General features: G+C 31.6%; 3 protein-coding genes across 3 annotated transcripts; all 3 read right to left on the bottom strand.

Moving 5' to 3' along the window:
* LOC108857809 (AP2/ERF and B3 domain-containing transcription factor At1g50680-like) lies at nt 1–3,269 on the bottom strand. Its single transcript, XM_056988313.1, has one exon. It carries the CDS (start codon nt 1,435–1,437, stop codon nt 388–390), a length of 1,050 nt encoding a protein of 349 aa, XP_056844293.1. The 5' UTR covers nt 1,438–3,269; the 3' UTR covers nt 1–387.
* A 189-nt stretch (nt 3,270–3,458) lies between these two features.
* Nucleotides 3,459–6,785, bottom strand: LOC108827844 (AUGMIN subunit 4). The gene is made up of 13 exons (XM_018601383.2): nt 6,536–6,785; nt 6,385–6,432; nt 5,918–6,043; nt 5,523–5,843; nt 5,316–5,412; nt 5,154–5,199; nt 4,705–4,798; nt 4,445–4,516; nt 4,310–4,368; nt 4,153–4,221; nt 4,010–4,061; nt 3,844–3,921; nt 3,459–3,719 (listed from the first exon to the last, which is right to left on the bottom strand). Exons 1-13 carry the CDS (start codon nt 6,668–6,670, stop codon nt 3,657–3,659), a joined length of 1,260 nt encoding a protein of 419 aa, XP_018456885.2. The 5' UTR covers nt 6,671–6,785; the 3' UTR covers nt 3,459–3,656.
* A 5,719-nt stretch (nt 6,786–12,504) lies between these two features.
* LOC108860550 (stigma-specific STIG1-like protein 3) lies at nt 12,505–12,978 on the bottom strand. The gene has a single exon (XM_018634419.2). It carries the CDS (start codon nt 12,961–12,963, stop codon nt 12,505–12,507), a length of 459 nt encoding a protein of 152 aa, XP_018489921.2. The 5' UTR covers nt 12,964–12,978.
* Nucleotides 12,979–14,330: the final 1,352 nt, after the last annotated feature.

Raw genomic sequence — 14,330 nt, forward strand, 5'->3', positions numbered from 1 at the left:
GTGTCTTATTTCTTTAGAGCAAATGTAATATCACAACTATATTTTGTTAAACGAAAAAGAAAGATGAAAATGTTAATATGTTTAAAATTATTGTAAAAAGAATTTGACAATTAAATAATTATTATGAATCTACTAAATGGTTATGAATCTCATGATCCTAGACCATGCCAGAAATATATTTGTTTTTTGGATAGAGCGTGCAATACGTATCTTTTCTAATAGATTTTAGTGGTTTGCAATGTTGGTTTGTGGACGTGAGAAAGAGAGAAGATAGACTTAGCCTTTAATTTATTTTGAAAATTAAGTTCCACAATACCGTGATAACTGTGTTTTATTTCCAATTTTTTATTTATTATTTTCAATGACATGCTATATATATTCTTTAAACTATTGGATCCTAACACCAAACAACATAAACCCTCCTTTGTTCTCCTCTGGTTTGGTTTCTTCTTCTCCTAACTTCGATTTAGAGAAGTTATCTGGTTTCGATATTACATCATCAGAACTGTTATGAACTGTCTTGTTTACTTCCTCATCAGTGACCACAGAGTCACTGTCTGAAAAGCGATGAACATCGACCATCAAGAAGTTCTTGCTCTGGCCTTCTAATGTCGGAACATCACAAGTGTAAAAAGTGATCACATCTTTCTCCTTGAGGCTCTTCTCCTTGACGAAAGCAATCCATCCTCTGGTGAAGACAAAGCTCTGGCTACTTGTCCAGTAACAATACTTAAACGTCCATGATCTCATCTCTCTGTCATAAAACACAACCTCAACGTCTTCTACTATTTCACCCTCTTCTCTTTCGCTTATGAAAGGTAAATACTTCACTGCATACTTCTTAGGTATCACAAGCCTGTTGAGTTTCCCTACATCGCTCGCTGTCAGTTCCTTTTGAAAAAGCTGCGTGCAAGAGAAGCACTTGTTCGATTCTTCACCTCTTCGGTTCTGTTTTGATCCCACGACAACTTGAGAACGGTTTTTGAGAAAATCTTGAAACTCACGTTGGTAAGAACCGTCTTTGATCATGTTCAAGACAGCTTCTGTTGTGTAGCCTTTTTGAAACACCGGTTCGTGGACCGTTAAATCAGACCAAGGGAAGTTCCTATACGAGTTTGTGTCGAAGCTCCGAAGCTTGATGGATGCGCTATCGTACCCCATGGCCGCTTCAGCAGCTGATTTGAAAGTCCCGAGCCAGATCCGTTTGTGGTCTACGTAAATCTGAGCCCCCCAGTGACCGTTCTGATGCTGAACAACTCCCTTGTACTTTGTATTGTTTGAAAAAGAAACCTTGTCTATAGCAGTGGAAACTAGTGCATTGTCGGTGGGAGGTTCGTCAAGTCTCATACGTTTCTTGGGAGGCAAGAAAGAGTCGCTTGTGTTTAAAGTCTCCGACTTTGCAACGTCCATTGGAATAACAGAGGATACTAGAAACATAGCAAGAAATAGAGTTCGACCGAGAATGCAGCACAGAGAAAAAAAATGTAGAAACTACCTAGAGGAGAGCTCTATCCGAATAGTCAGTGCTATGTTTCTTTAATTTGTATTGTTGTTGTTGTTGTTGCACTGCCTGAGTAGTGTGGTATTTAATAGCAACGAGTTTCCTTTCTTGTGTTCGTGTTATTTCCATTTAACGGTCGGAATATTGCACTTAGAAAGATCTTTCTTATTTTAAAAAGATTTTCCTTTTTCGTAACACTTGTTACCTTTTTGTTAAAAGGTTCCGTAAGAGAAAAGTAACTAAAGAGCAGCTGAAAAAGGAAAGAGAAATTGGTAAAAATGCACCTAAACCAACCCCTAATTCACCATCTATCCTTAATCTCGTAAACATTTTTCGTCGGACGATTTTACCCCTCTGCCACTCTGCAGGTTACTTTTTTAGGTTTGTCGTGTGTCAGAATAATTTTTCTATCTGTTGGATAATTCTTTTTCTCTTTTAGTTCTCTTTTGTTTTTTCTCTTTATTTTTCATCTTCTTTCTTTCTTTTCCTCCATCCTCTTTCCTTTTTTTCTTTCATCTCTCATCAATTACGAACCAAATTCATGGTTTCAAATATCTAACTATTTCTGATCATCAATTTTTTCATCTATTTTACTAACTTCGGTCAGTTATATCTGATTACATCGATAATATAATTTGTAGCATGTTAATAAGTAGTATTCAATGTTAACATAATGCGTAACATGTAACATAGCCTGTTAAATCGCTAACAAAACTTATAACAACCTCAAATTCATAGTGGATAACTTTCGTAAATGATACTGAATTATATAGTGTATTATTAAGTTATTGATTTGTTTAATGTATTATAATAAAATATAACCTAATAAAAAATTGTTTAATGATTATCAATTTTTCATTTGTTTGAATTATTATCAATTTTTCATCTATTTTAATGATCTGTGTAATGATTGTCAATTTTTTCATCTATTTTATTATATATATTACTTCGATAACATAATTTGTAACATGTTAACAAGTAGTATTCAACGTTAAGATAAAGCGTATCATGTAACATAGTTTTTTAACTCGCTAACAAAAATTGTAACAACTTTAATAGTCAATTTCATAGTGTGTTAACTTTGGTAAATGATGCTGAATTATATAGTATATTTATTAAGTTATTGATTTGTTTAATGTATTATAACAAAATATAATCTAATAAAAAAATTGTTACATGTTAACAAGCATAATTCAATGTTAACAAAAATGTAAAACATGCTACACAATTTGTTAACTCGCTAACAAATTTTATAGCATATTAGTCAATATCATTAGCCGTTAACTATACACATACCTTGCTAACATATAATTTAACATATGTATGTGATTGATTATGATTCTAGTCTTCTAAATATGAAATGAATAATATATGTGTTAACAAATAGTATTCAATATTAACAAAATGTGAAATATATTACACATCTTATTAACTTGCTAACAAAATCTATAACATGTTTGACAGTCACATTTATTTATTAATTCTAAAATTGTTCATCATAAACCGAGGAAAAAGTGTTTATCAGAATTTTATAATTCATAAAATTACTACTATAGATTTACGCTTTTATTTTTCATAATCATTTTGTCTCTAACAATTTTATCAGGTCTTTTTAAAATATATGTAAAGTATATATGTACTGTTAAGCATCTTCTTTAATCGTTAACTTAAGCATCTTCCTACAAAAAACTGCCAAATGCTGTCAAAAAAAAATACACTGCAAAAAGTAATCTGCCAAACCTGATGTGCCAGTCCTGCGCAGTGTACTCTGCCAAATCTGATGTATCAGTTCAGGCAATTAATGTGTCACATGCATAGAAGGGTATTTTCGGCAATCCAACACCAAAAAGACATCATCCAAATCAGTTACTTCACATCATTGGCATTTGGCTAATTAAGACTCTCATTAATGATATTTACCTAATTCTCCCTTGTTAATTTATTTCTTGTTTTCTGATTGGTTAAATTAAAATATCTCTCAGACAAACGAGAAACAATTTTCATATTACAAAAATCCTGAAGTAACCGAGCGACGGTAGAATAATGCAAACAGTTGATGAAACATTTATATTAAACTGACCTTTTCTCCCATACAGATTTGTTAATGTCATAACTGTTGTTGGCAAAATGAACGTGTGAGAGAGAAATGTAGCGATCAGGTATGCGCTTTAAGGTCCATTTCAACTTGATGGATTGTCCACTGCATATTTTCCAGTTTCTGCAGAAACAACAAGTTCTCATTATCATTTTGCTATAGCTTTCCCACAAGTCGAATGTATAGAAGAAAAGGTTTAGTAATGTAATTAATAGTCTCCTCATTTTTTTTTTGTAATAGCATATACCTTAACAATGTCATGGTATTGTCTGGCAATTGTATCAAAATGAGGATCTACTCCTTGATATTCTCTCAGCCGTGTAACCTGGTCGTTTTGCAGGCTTTGGTTAGTTTATTTGATGGGACAAGAAGGCTTTATAGCAAAGCAATGAAAGAGAAGATAAGACACAAACCGCTTTGTTGTATGCAGCTGAAGCTTCTTCAGTAGCCTCGACTAGATAATTCCTAGTAAAAAAATACGACAAAATCAGAGATGTGCGCCGGTTTCATGAGTTCATGGTATGAAATACACTTTTGGAAAGTTTGAGTTCCGAACCTGATGCTGTGCAAGGCTGGTATGGATTCAGGGGTGTATGTTTCAAGTAAGAGAATATGTTCTAAAACCCTTCAAGCAAAGAGAGAAAAAAATAAGACATCAGTTACTGCAATAGCCGCAAATATAGATCTTTAACAGTGATGGATGAGGGTAATACCTTAATTTTGCGTTCATGGTCTCACACCTTTTACACAACCAAGTCTTCTGCATCTCATCCTGTAGCAATATATAATTAATGAAAATGAGAGAAGTGCAGCAACTTAATCAATAGGAAAAGACTGAAACTGCTTACATATTTGTGTTGGTGTTCTAACTTCAGATCCTTCACAAGCTTTATAAGTACCCCGAGTATTTGTTCCAGGACCTTGTTCAGAATAAAATCAAACAGTCATCAGAACTTACTAGCACTTGGGGCTACAAGAATAACTCATAGGAAGTAACATTGATATAAATGTAGAAACTTAAGTACACAAATTTGTATGTAGAAACTATCATACAACAGCCAGGTAATGAGGTTTTGCATAATGCAGTATTATATTCCTTTTCACCTACATTGTAATATTCTGCAAATTTCCTATCAGCAGAGTAGAGGTCCTCTCGTAGAGCCGCTTCTTCCCTTTCAATCTCCTCAATTATAAACTTAACTCTGGAAATGCAGGAAGACATTATGGTGCTAGAGTGAATCAGAGTATGAGTAAGTGTGATAACGTCATCTGATCTGTTAAGATTTTCGGATAAACTCTATAGAGAAACAGAATACGAATCACCAACATGATTGTTTCTCTATGAATATAATATCGTAAGAAAGACATTCTTATTTCTTGGCTTAGAACTACATTATGTATACATGTATGACACATCATGTAGATATATATATCCCTAGATAGCGGAGTAGCTAATAGTCTTCATAATACTCATTAAGTTTATAACAGATATAAGGAAAGCAAGTTTTTTCTTCTAAATGTTTCTAGCCATAGTTAAACATCAGTGCCAAAGCTAACCTTTCTGGGAGCCTAGCACTTGAATTTTGATTTCCAGTAGATGAATCTGTCATTAATGTAGACAATCAGGAAAATCTGGTCAGTACGTGCAGTGCAACTTTACATGAAGGGATAAGTATCGCACTCGCTTCAAGAGTGTGCTGGTAGTTAAGAAGATCTTACCAGTGTCGTCAACAATGGCATCAGCCAACTTATCACACTTGTCCTTCAATCGACCTTCTATCTCACGAGCAAGAAACATTTGGTAGTCAGCCATATCCTAAGGCAATTGTTTAATAAGAACATAAGAATTGGTGCACAAAACAGAGGAAGGCACAATATAGTGATGAAGAGACCAACACGAGACACACAATATGATCTCACACGTACCATGGACATAGTATTTTGGAGCTGGACATATGATAGATAAGCAGGTGTTATTCCAAGAAAGCGATTCGGCACACCACCAACTCCATCAGTATCAGCAGCACCAAAGGCGACGCTGTTCGCAGAGCTATTCGCATAGTTCACCGAGTTAGAAGCAGAGCTGACTGTAAAACTCGTGGCTGCACTATCAAGAGAGCTTCTTGATAGCATGCTCCACTTTTCGATCTCTTCCTCGTGGATTTCACCATCATCTGAAATAAGAGGCAGCCTCAGTTTCTGAGCTGCCTCAGCAACCACCAACCTATGCTCTAAAGTCTCATAAACCTGATAAAGTCAACAATGAGTCTAAGAGATAACAAAACTGGATTCCAGAAAAACTACATTTTTAGGTTAGAGACCTGAGGAGAATTCTTCAAGCCAAGTTGAGGGTAAAGACCGTGAACATCCCGAGTACCTCCATGGTTAGCTACTGAAAGAGCTTGTTGATACTCTTCTACCATAGCTGCAGCTTCACAATAGATAGCCTACCATTTTGTAAAACAACAGTCCATTTAAAAAACTGTCACTGTTGATCAAATGTAGATATTTGAAGGTCCATTTTACCCCCAACCCGAAAATCTAAACCGGAATCTACCAAATAACTGAACCGAACAAATGCGAATCCGATAAGAAACGATCTAAACAATATTCTATGGATATCTATATGGTTCCGAAACTCTCTCTAACATAAAGACCCGACCCGGTTACCCAACCCGATCCGAAATCCCTAATGCCCAGGCCTAGTGATTAGGGATGAATCACAAAATACCAAACCCTAATTTGGAGTAAGAGAATGAAAGTCATGAAGAAGAGATAAAAGTGCTACCATAGCTTCCAGATAACGCAGTCTCTCCCGAGACATCTCCTCTCTCGCCTGCAATGTCAGATAACAAAAGCTTATAATTAAATGGATTGAGGACACGAATCTGAACCTAATACTCGTAAGATACTGAGAGAGAGAGAGAGAGGGAGATTACGAGTTGAAGATCGTAGTAGGCTGATTTGGTAACAAGAGATCCATCGGGAGCCAAGCAGTGACGCTCTAACTGATCGATCAGGTGGTTCACATCCGCCGGTAGATTCTGAGCCGCGCCTTGCAGTGCCTTCACCATTGGATGTTTTCCGGCGAGAGATCTGCTTCGATCTCACCTCGCCGCGACTGTTAAGTTCAAAAACAAATAAATAAAAAATTCTCCGGCGCTCGATCTCCAAGTTTCGCTTATTTTTTATCTCTCTTGAAAAATTATTTGCAAAAGTAACTCTAAATTTAGTGAAATCACGATGAGACCCAATTTAAAATGATTTGCATTTTTTTGGTACATCTTATTTGCCTGAAGACGGATTATTTTTCTCGTAACATTTATTAATAAGTTATAAAGTGAGCAAAACTTTACCAAAAATATTATTTAGATTGAAAATGGATATAACGAAAGGAGTGTAGAGAAAAAACGTTTTTACAAAAACTGCATTTAAGATATTAAACCCTTCTCAAGTAGAGTTGAAGTAGCTGTCTTGAGTACTCTCAAGAATCATTACACCACTATTTACTTGCTTGGTAAATGTTGAATTTTTTGAATTTCTAACTCAAAATTAACTAATAATAAGTGAATTGTCAGATTTTTTTTTCATAAGCGTAAATAAGTGAACTGTCACATGATCTTCTTTTTTAAATTGTGAATGTTTTCATATGTCTGTCCCTAATCTCTTCCCATATTTTGTGATTCTTCAACTCTACTTCATATGTCTGCCCAAAAAAAAAAAACTGTATTCAAAATATAACAATCTCTGAAGTAGAGTTGAAGAATCACTAAACCACCATCTACTTGATAAATGTTATGTTTTAATGCAAGAACATAATATTTTTTTTTTGACTGAAAGAACATAATATTTTTCAATGTTGAATATCACATAGTTTCTAACTGAAAATCAAGTGATAGCCAAATGATTCGTGTCATGTCTTTTATATGTTGCTCTGGACGGGTCCTCACTTCTAACGTGGGACGTTATTATTACTAAAGGCATCCCCATATTAGTGAACCCCTCGCTTCTCGTTTTCCAAGGTAAGTTTTATAATTTTTTATTTATTTTTTCCGTTCGAATTTAAAAAAAGAAAAATAATAATAATAATAAAACGGACTAGTCGTGGATCGTCATGTGTCGTAGAGCCCACGGAACAGTTGATGAACCGCCTCTTACTAACGATACTTTCTGACCCAGATTCACTTCTTTTTTATTATTATATTTTTTTATAGAAAAATATGTAAACATTCCCCATGATTTTTTAATGCAGGTGCTCTAACAACCTCTCGATGTTATGAATTCTAAATTTTACTTATCTAGTTATCTTGGGTCAGTAGGACGACTAACATTGGATTGAACAACATTGCGCATCAGTCTGATTGTAATCTTCATGAAAACTTTGTAACTTCTGATTTTATAGTCAACTTTGAGAAGGAGATTTCTCTCATGAAAATATGAATTCATTCAATCTTAATGCAAAGTTTGGGAAGTTCTAATCTAATACTAGTTGAGCTAAATGAGATTTAGGCATCTAAGAGCATTATAGGAAAGAAGTCCAAATAGATTTCTAAACAAACAAACTATTATTATTCTAGTGTAAATTAATTAAACCATTTAATTTTCTTTTTCCTTTTAAAAATCAACTAATATAAAAGAGACAAGTGACTAATGGAAATCCAATGATCTAATCAGTATCCATAAACCTTTTATTTTAAAGCTTTAGTGCATTCTCTCTCTTATTTTTAATTGTTTTTTTTTTCAATGTTAAAAATTTCTCTAAAAACTGTTGTTGAAAGTTCTCTATATTAGATTTCGGTTATATTATGGACCTTCAATTTAAAATCAATTGATGATTAGTGGACTGACCATAACTTTTTATATATTAGTTAATGTCTCTTAGAATTTTTGATGTGGGTATAATATCTCTAATACCCTTCTTCGAGATGATGATTTTTATCGGCCAGAAATTTCGAAACTTTAAGACAGTTATACTCGGTCGAGCGAGTTAATTACGACTTTTATATCCGGCCGGAAAGAATTAATTACGACCTATAAACCCAGTCGGGAATGATTAATATTAATTAAGGAGTTTAGAATATTTAGGATCTGGGCTCTGATACCATGTTAGATTCGGGTTACATTATACTCCCTCCGTTTCATTTTATTTGTCGTTCTAGACTTGACACACAGATTAATAAAATATTTAAGTTTATATATTTACTAGATAAAAACATCATTACCACTACACCTAACCCGATTTCAACCAATAGAAAAATTGCTTAGAATAAAAAATCAATAAATTTTGCATTGAAATCATACAACGACACTTATTTTGAAACAAAAATTTTGCTCTAAAACGACATATAATTCGAAACGGAGGGAGTAGATTCTAATTTAAAACTAACTAGATCATGATCCGCGCTTCGGAAGCGCGGGATATTTATGATTCAAAATTTTGTTAACAATGTTACAAGTATTTAATATGTAAGAACTTTGTTTATTTAAAAAACTGGGTTTGAATCAACATTTTTAAATCCAAATTTAGATCGTCGAGCCAGTAAACCCGGTAATCCGATATATAATCATGTTTGAATTGGTTAAAAGGTAATGGGTTAATAAGTTTGATTTGAATCCACTTTGAATATATCATATAGCACGACTATTATATAAAATTAATTGGTTAAAGAGTAATGTATTGTATGGTGATCATCGCATGGACTTATTAGATGGTGATTATGAAATCTCAAATTTAACATTACTGCATGTTGGTTATGAAATCAATTGGAAAAGAAAATATTTTTTTGAATAAAAAAAAATGGATCAACTGATAAAATGAATGTATATAAAGTATTAAGTTAGCATAGAATAAGGAATTAGTAACATTAATTGTTAGTTAATAGGATCAGAAAATATATCATATCTAATAGTAGGTCCAATTTAAAAATTCACCTAGAAAAAATTCCAATATTTCTGTTTTAATAAGATAGATTGGTGATTAATGGATTGACCATAATATTTTATATATTATTTAATGTCCCTTAAAATTTCCGATGTGGGATATAATATCCCTAATACTGGAAGAAAATTTAGGATCTAGCGATATTAACTTCGAATATCACAATTTGACTTTATTAATTATAACCAAATTCTAGTACTTAATTTTGTTTCTTGGATCGTGTCATTTTCTGGTTTTGAACTTGTTAAACAATTGCTACTTTGTTTATTCTCCTTGTTTAATTTCCACGTTATTGCAAGATTTGATTTAAATTAATGCAGCTATTGAACAATTTTTAATGAACTTGTTAAACAATTTCGTTTACTTGTTAATTAAATATTAGACACCATTACCGAGAAATACCACAAATAAGTTTAACTTTGTTGATCAACAATTGTGTTTAGTTTAATTAAGTTTTTTTGACTAAATAGTTTAATTTAATTTAATTAAGTTGTTTAATGAACTTGTTAAACAATTGTGTTTCAAATTTGGAAGAAAACCCAGATTAAATATCATAAGATTAGCTTTAGTAAAAGTTCTAAATAATTATCAAAGCTTACTATAAGACATCTACAATGATTTTCTTATTCAACACTTTTTTACGTTTTTATTATTCCACATCATTTTTTCACATAATCACTCAATATCCATTTAACATTTATATTATATAGTGATTTTATTTACAACAATCCAATATTCTATTTTATTATTTTGTTTCAATTTTTATTGTTTTCTATTAATGTATAAATATATGTGGTTTTATAAACAAAAACAATATTAGTAAATAATTTATATATTATGATAAAAGATTCAATTTTTTTTGTCTCCGAATCAAATAAACCAAGTTTTATTTGTAAAGTATAAAATAATAAATTTTGGTATAAATATTTTTATTGAAAAAAAATATTTGCTATATAATGTTTGATGAACCCCATTTTTCTTTTTCAACTAGTTGAATTTATTCAATTGACATGAATCCACATAGTTGAATAATAGAATATCTAGCTAAGCTTTTTTAAACCAATTTGTTTTTAGTTTTGTTGGAATTTCGGAAAAAAAAAATTCTTAGAACTGTTTTATTTATTTTTAATAAACATATAAAGGAAATTTTCCTTAAAAAATAAATGATATTTATTTTTTTAATTTGTTGCATTTAAGTACTCTGTAAAATAAAATAGAACAAATAAAACATCAACCACGTTTATGTATAAAATCATACTTTTAAGACTATATAATTATGTTATTATATAAACTATGAAAAATGCCCACACCCTTGAAGATGTATACATCGTTTAAATGCAACATATGTATACAAAAAAAAAAAAACTTTTTACAAAAAAAAAATGTATACAAAAAAAACTAATATGAATTAGCTTGCACTGTTATGTTAACAGTATTCGGATTTTGTAGTAGTGAAAATCTTGCAGCTACTAAATTAAGAGTTATTCTTGGGTTCACCAACCAATAGAAACTTGTTATCTTAGATTGAGTATCTTTTTAAAAAAAGAAACAAAATAATTATCAAATTGCATTATGTTTTTAAAATAAATGTAAAATAAATCAAAATAGTAATTAACAAAAAACGAATTTTTGAAAAATAATTTTAAATCCGCCAGCAAAAACTATACCCTAAACCCTAATCCTAACCCCTAAACCCTTGGGTAATCTCTAAACCCTTGGATAAATCATAAATTCTAATTCATAAATATCAAACTCTAAATCATAAAAACACTGAATTTTTTAATTCTAAATCTTAAACCTTTAGATAAATTCTAAACCTTAAAATTTTATATAGTTTTTTTAAATACATTTATACAATTACTATTATTTTTACTTTTTTTTTATTTTAAACATAATATAACTTGACAATTATTTTGTTTCCTTTTTCAAAAGATACTCAATATAAAATAACTAATTCCTATTGGTTGGTGAACCTTCACTCTAGGGGGTGAACCCAAGAAAAAATCCTAAATTAATGAGAAATACTTGGGTTCATCCCTAGAGTGAACCTTAAGGTTCACCCAACCAATAGGATTTCGTTATTTCATATTTAGTATCTTTTAAAAAAGGAAACAAAATATTGTCAAGTTTTATTATGTTTTTAAAATAAAAATAAATAGAAAATAATAGTAGTCGCAAAAAAGATTTTATATTTAAAATACCGTCAGCAAAACACTAAACCCTAAACTATAAACCCTAAATCATAAACCTTAAATCCATGATAAACCCTTGGATAAATCCTAAATCTTTAGATTTTTTTAAAAAAATATTTTTAACACAATCAGCAAAACACTAAACCCTAAACCCTAAATACTAAATCCTAAACCCTTGGGTAAATCATAAACCCTTGGATAAATCCTAAACCGTAGGATTTAGATATTTATCCAAGCATTTTGGATTTACCGAAGGTTTAGGGTTTACCCAGGGGTTTAGGATTTAAGATTTAGGGTTTAGTGTTTGGCTGACGGTATTAAAAATATATTTTTCTAAAACGTATTTTTGTTTGCAATTAATATTAATTTTTATTTTTTTAGTTTAAAAGTATTAATATAATTTGACATGATTTTGTTTCCATTTTTAAAAGATACTGAATATGAAATAACGAAATCATATTGGTTGGGTGAACCTTAAAATTCACTCTGTTGGTGAACCCAAGAATTTCTTTAAATTAATGCAAGACGAAATTTTCCAAGTTTTACCTAACCAACGAACACCGACTATGCTTTCCATTTCGTTGAATCTTTTCGCAATATCAAATACTAATCACATGAAAACTTATATGCCCATATCAATTTCTTGATCCAGATTTCTATATAAAAAAACAACAAGTGAACAAACCCAAACAATAACTTTATATTATAAAATCACATTAATTAGAGCAGTAGTAAACATAGCAAAGTTCAGTATAGAAAAACTAACTAACCACATATATCAAGCGTAATTACACAACCCATAGACACAAAAGTCACCAACCAAACAACGATGGTTACATTCACCACAATGCCTCTTATCATAAGCCAAGTAAACACATTCTCCTCCACAACAAGTCTGCGTGAACTTGCATTGGTTGTTACATGCGCCACAATTATCGTTATCATACGCCACATCAGCACACGTGTTACTACAACAAGCCATTGTGGAGTTGGACGATCCTCGACTCTTGCATATCTCCTCGTTCTTGTTGCAATGATCAGCCGCGTTACCGTTGCGAGGATCTTTCTTCGCCTTTTGCGCTAGGAAACGACTCACCCTAGGAGGTTCCTTCGTAACGAGCGTTTGCGTTTGCAAATGAGTTTCTGTTTCGTTGTTGCTAACTGATACTGTAGAAATCAGTATGATGATGGTTATGGCAATTAGAAATATTGCCACTATGATATTCTTAAGCCCCATCTCGTTTTTTTGATCCGTAGAGAGAATGAGAGAGATATGGGGGCGTGAAATGTTTGTGAAGGACGAAGGAAATTATATAGTTTATATAGGATTTGACGAGTCATTATTTTGCAGTAGCCATACATGTGGTGGAATGAGTAGAGTACGTTTAAATAATTCTTCATTAATGTTGAATATTTTTCTCACAAAGTCCAAAAAATTTGTAACTAGTTTTCCAAGAATTTGACAGTTTCAAGTTTGTATTCAAACAACCCGTTTCTGTTTTATAGCGTAAGTTTGTGTATTTTTTTCTCACTTATTTTTCTTCCATAGAGTAGTTTCATTGGTTGCTTTTCATTGTATATCTCAATAGTAAAAAAATTTCTCAAATGAAACATTTGAAGGTGGTTGTACGTTATTTTATAATTGGTTTAACTATTTAAAAGACAAAAAATAAATTAAATTATAAATATTATAAAAAACCATTTGAACGAAGGAAGCAAAAATATATATGGATTTTATATACTAATAGGCTATTTGACTATATCTGATACTATTTTTTCTTCTTGTCATCGAATTATATATAAATATAATTCTGTATTGGATCAATAACTACATACATATATTATGCTTCTTGGGTTCAAGCTTATAAAGAACAAAAAAAAAAAAAAAGCTTATAAAGAACACCTGACGAATGTGAAAGTAGCCACATGCAAGATAAACAAAATGAACGATTCTGATCTAACTTCTAAGTACGGATAGCGTATCACCGATAACCAATGTATCAGGTAAAAAGTGCGCAAGATATTTTGTTCAGATTTCGAATGACCATATATAGTCCTAGCCCCCTAGGCCAAACGTAAAATTTATGGCAGATGTGAAAGTAGCCACATGCAAGATAAATAAAATGAACGATTCTGAAATAACTTTTAAGCACGGTTAGTGTTGTATCATCCATAATCAATGTACCATGTAAAAAGTGCGTAAGATTCAATGTTTAGATTTCGATTTGATATAGTCCGAGTAGCCTCCTAGGTCTTAATATAAAATTTAAGGCAGATAAAATGACGTGAAGAACGTTGAAAATTCAATTCTAATAACGAAAACAAACGATAGTAGAAGAATGAAAACCTTTTCCGTTCCTTTCTTAAAAAAAAACATTTTTCGTTAAAATGACTTAAACCAATAAAATGGCATCTTAAGTTTTTTTTTTTTTGAAGTATTTTATATTCAACACAGTACTAGCTAGTGTAATACAATGTGCCCAGCTTGATCGAGTTATATATGCTTAAAATCGGGAAAATTAGGAAGTATTAACCGGCTATTAAGGAGCCAGAATGTGACCTTACAAGTGTGGCTGGACGAGAAAATAAAGGCATGCTGTATGG

This window comes from Raphanus sativus, chromosome 1, assembly GCF_000801105.2.
Source record: "Raphanus sativus cultivar WK10039 chromosome 1, ASM80110v3, whole genome shotgun sequence".
In the NCBI taxonomy this organism is placed as follows: domain Eukaryota; kingdom Viridiplantae; phylum Streptophyta; class Magnoliopsida; order Brassicales; family Brassicaceae; genus Raphanus; species Raphanus sativus.

What these genes read in the sequence shown, in the direction of transcription:
- LOC108857809 (XM_056988313.1), bottom strand. Translation starts at nt 1,437, where the DNA reads ATGTTTCTAGTATCCTCTGTTATTCCAATGGACGTTGCAAAGTCGGAG.
- LOC108827844 (XM_018601383.2), bottom strand. Translation starts at nt 6,670, where the DNA reads ATGGTGAAGGCACTGCAAGGCGCGGCTCAGAATCTACCGGCGGATGTG. An exon ending in CCTACTACGATCTTCAACTC is followed by an intron (nt 6,433 to 6,535) that starts GTAATCTCCCTC and finishes CTGACATTGCAG; the next exon opens with GCGAGAGAGGAGATGTCTCG. An exon ending in GCTTGAAGAATTCTCCTCAG is followed by an intron (nt 5,844 to 5,917) that starts GTCTCTAACCTA and finishes TGACTTTATCAG; the next exon opens with GTTTATGAGACTTTAGAGCA.
- LOC108860550 (XM_018634419.2), bottom strand. Translation starts at nt 12,963, where the DNA reads ATGGGGCTTAAGAATATCATAGTGGCAATATTTCTAATTGCCATAACC.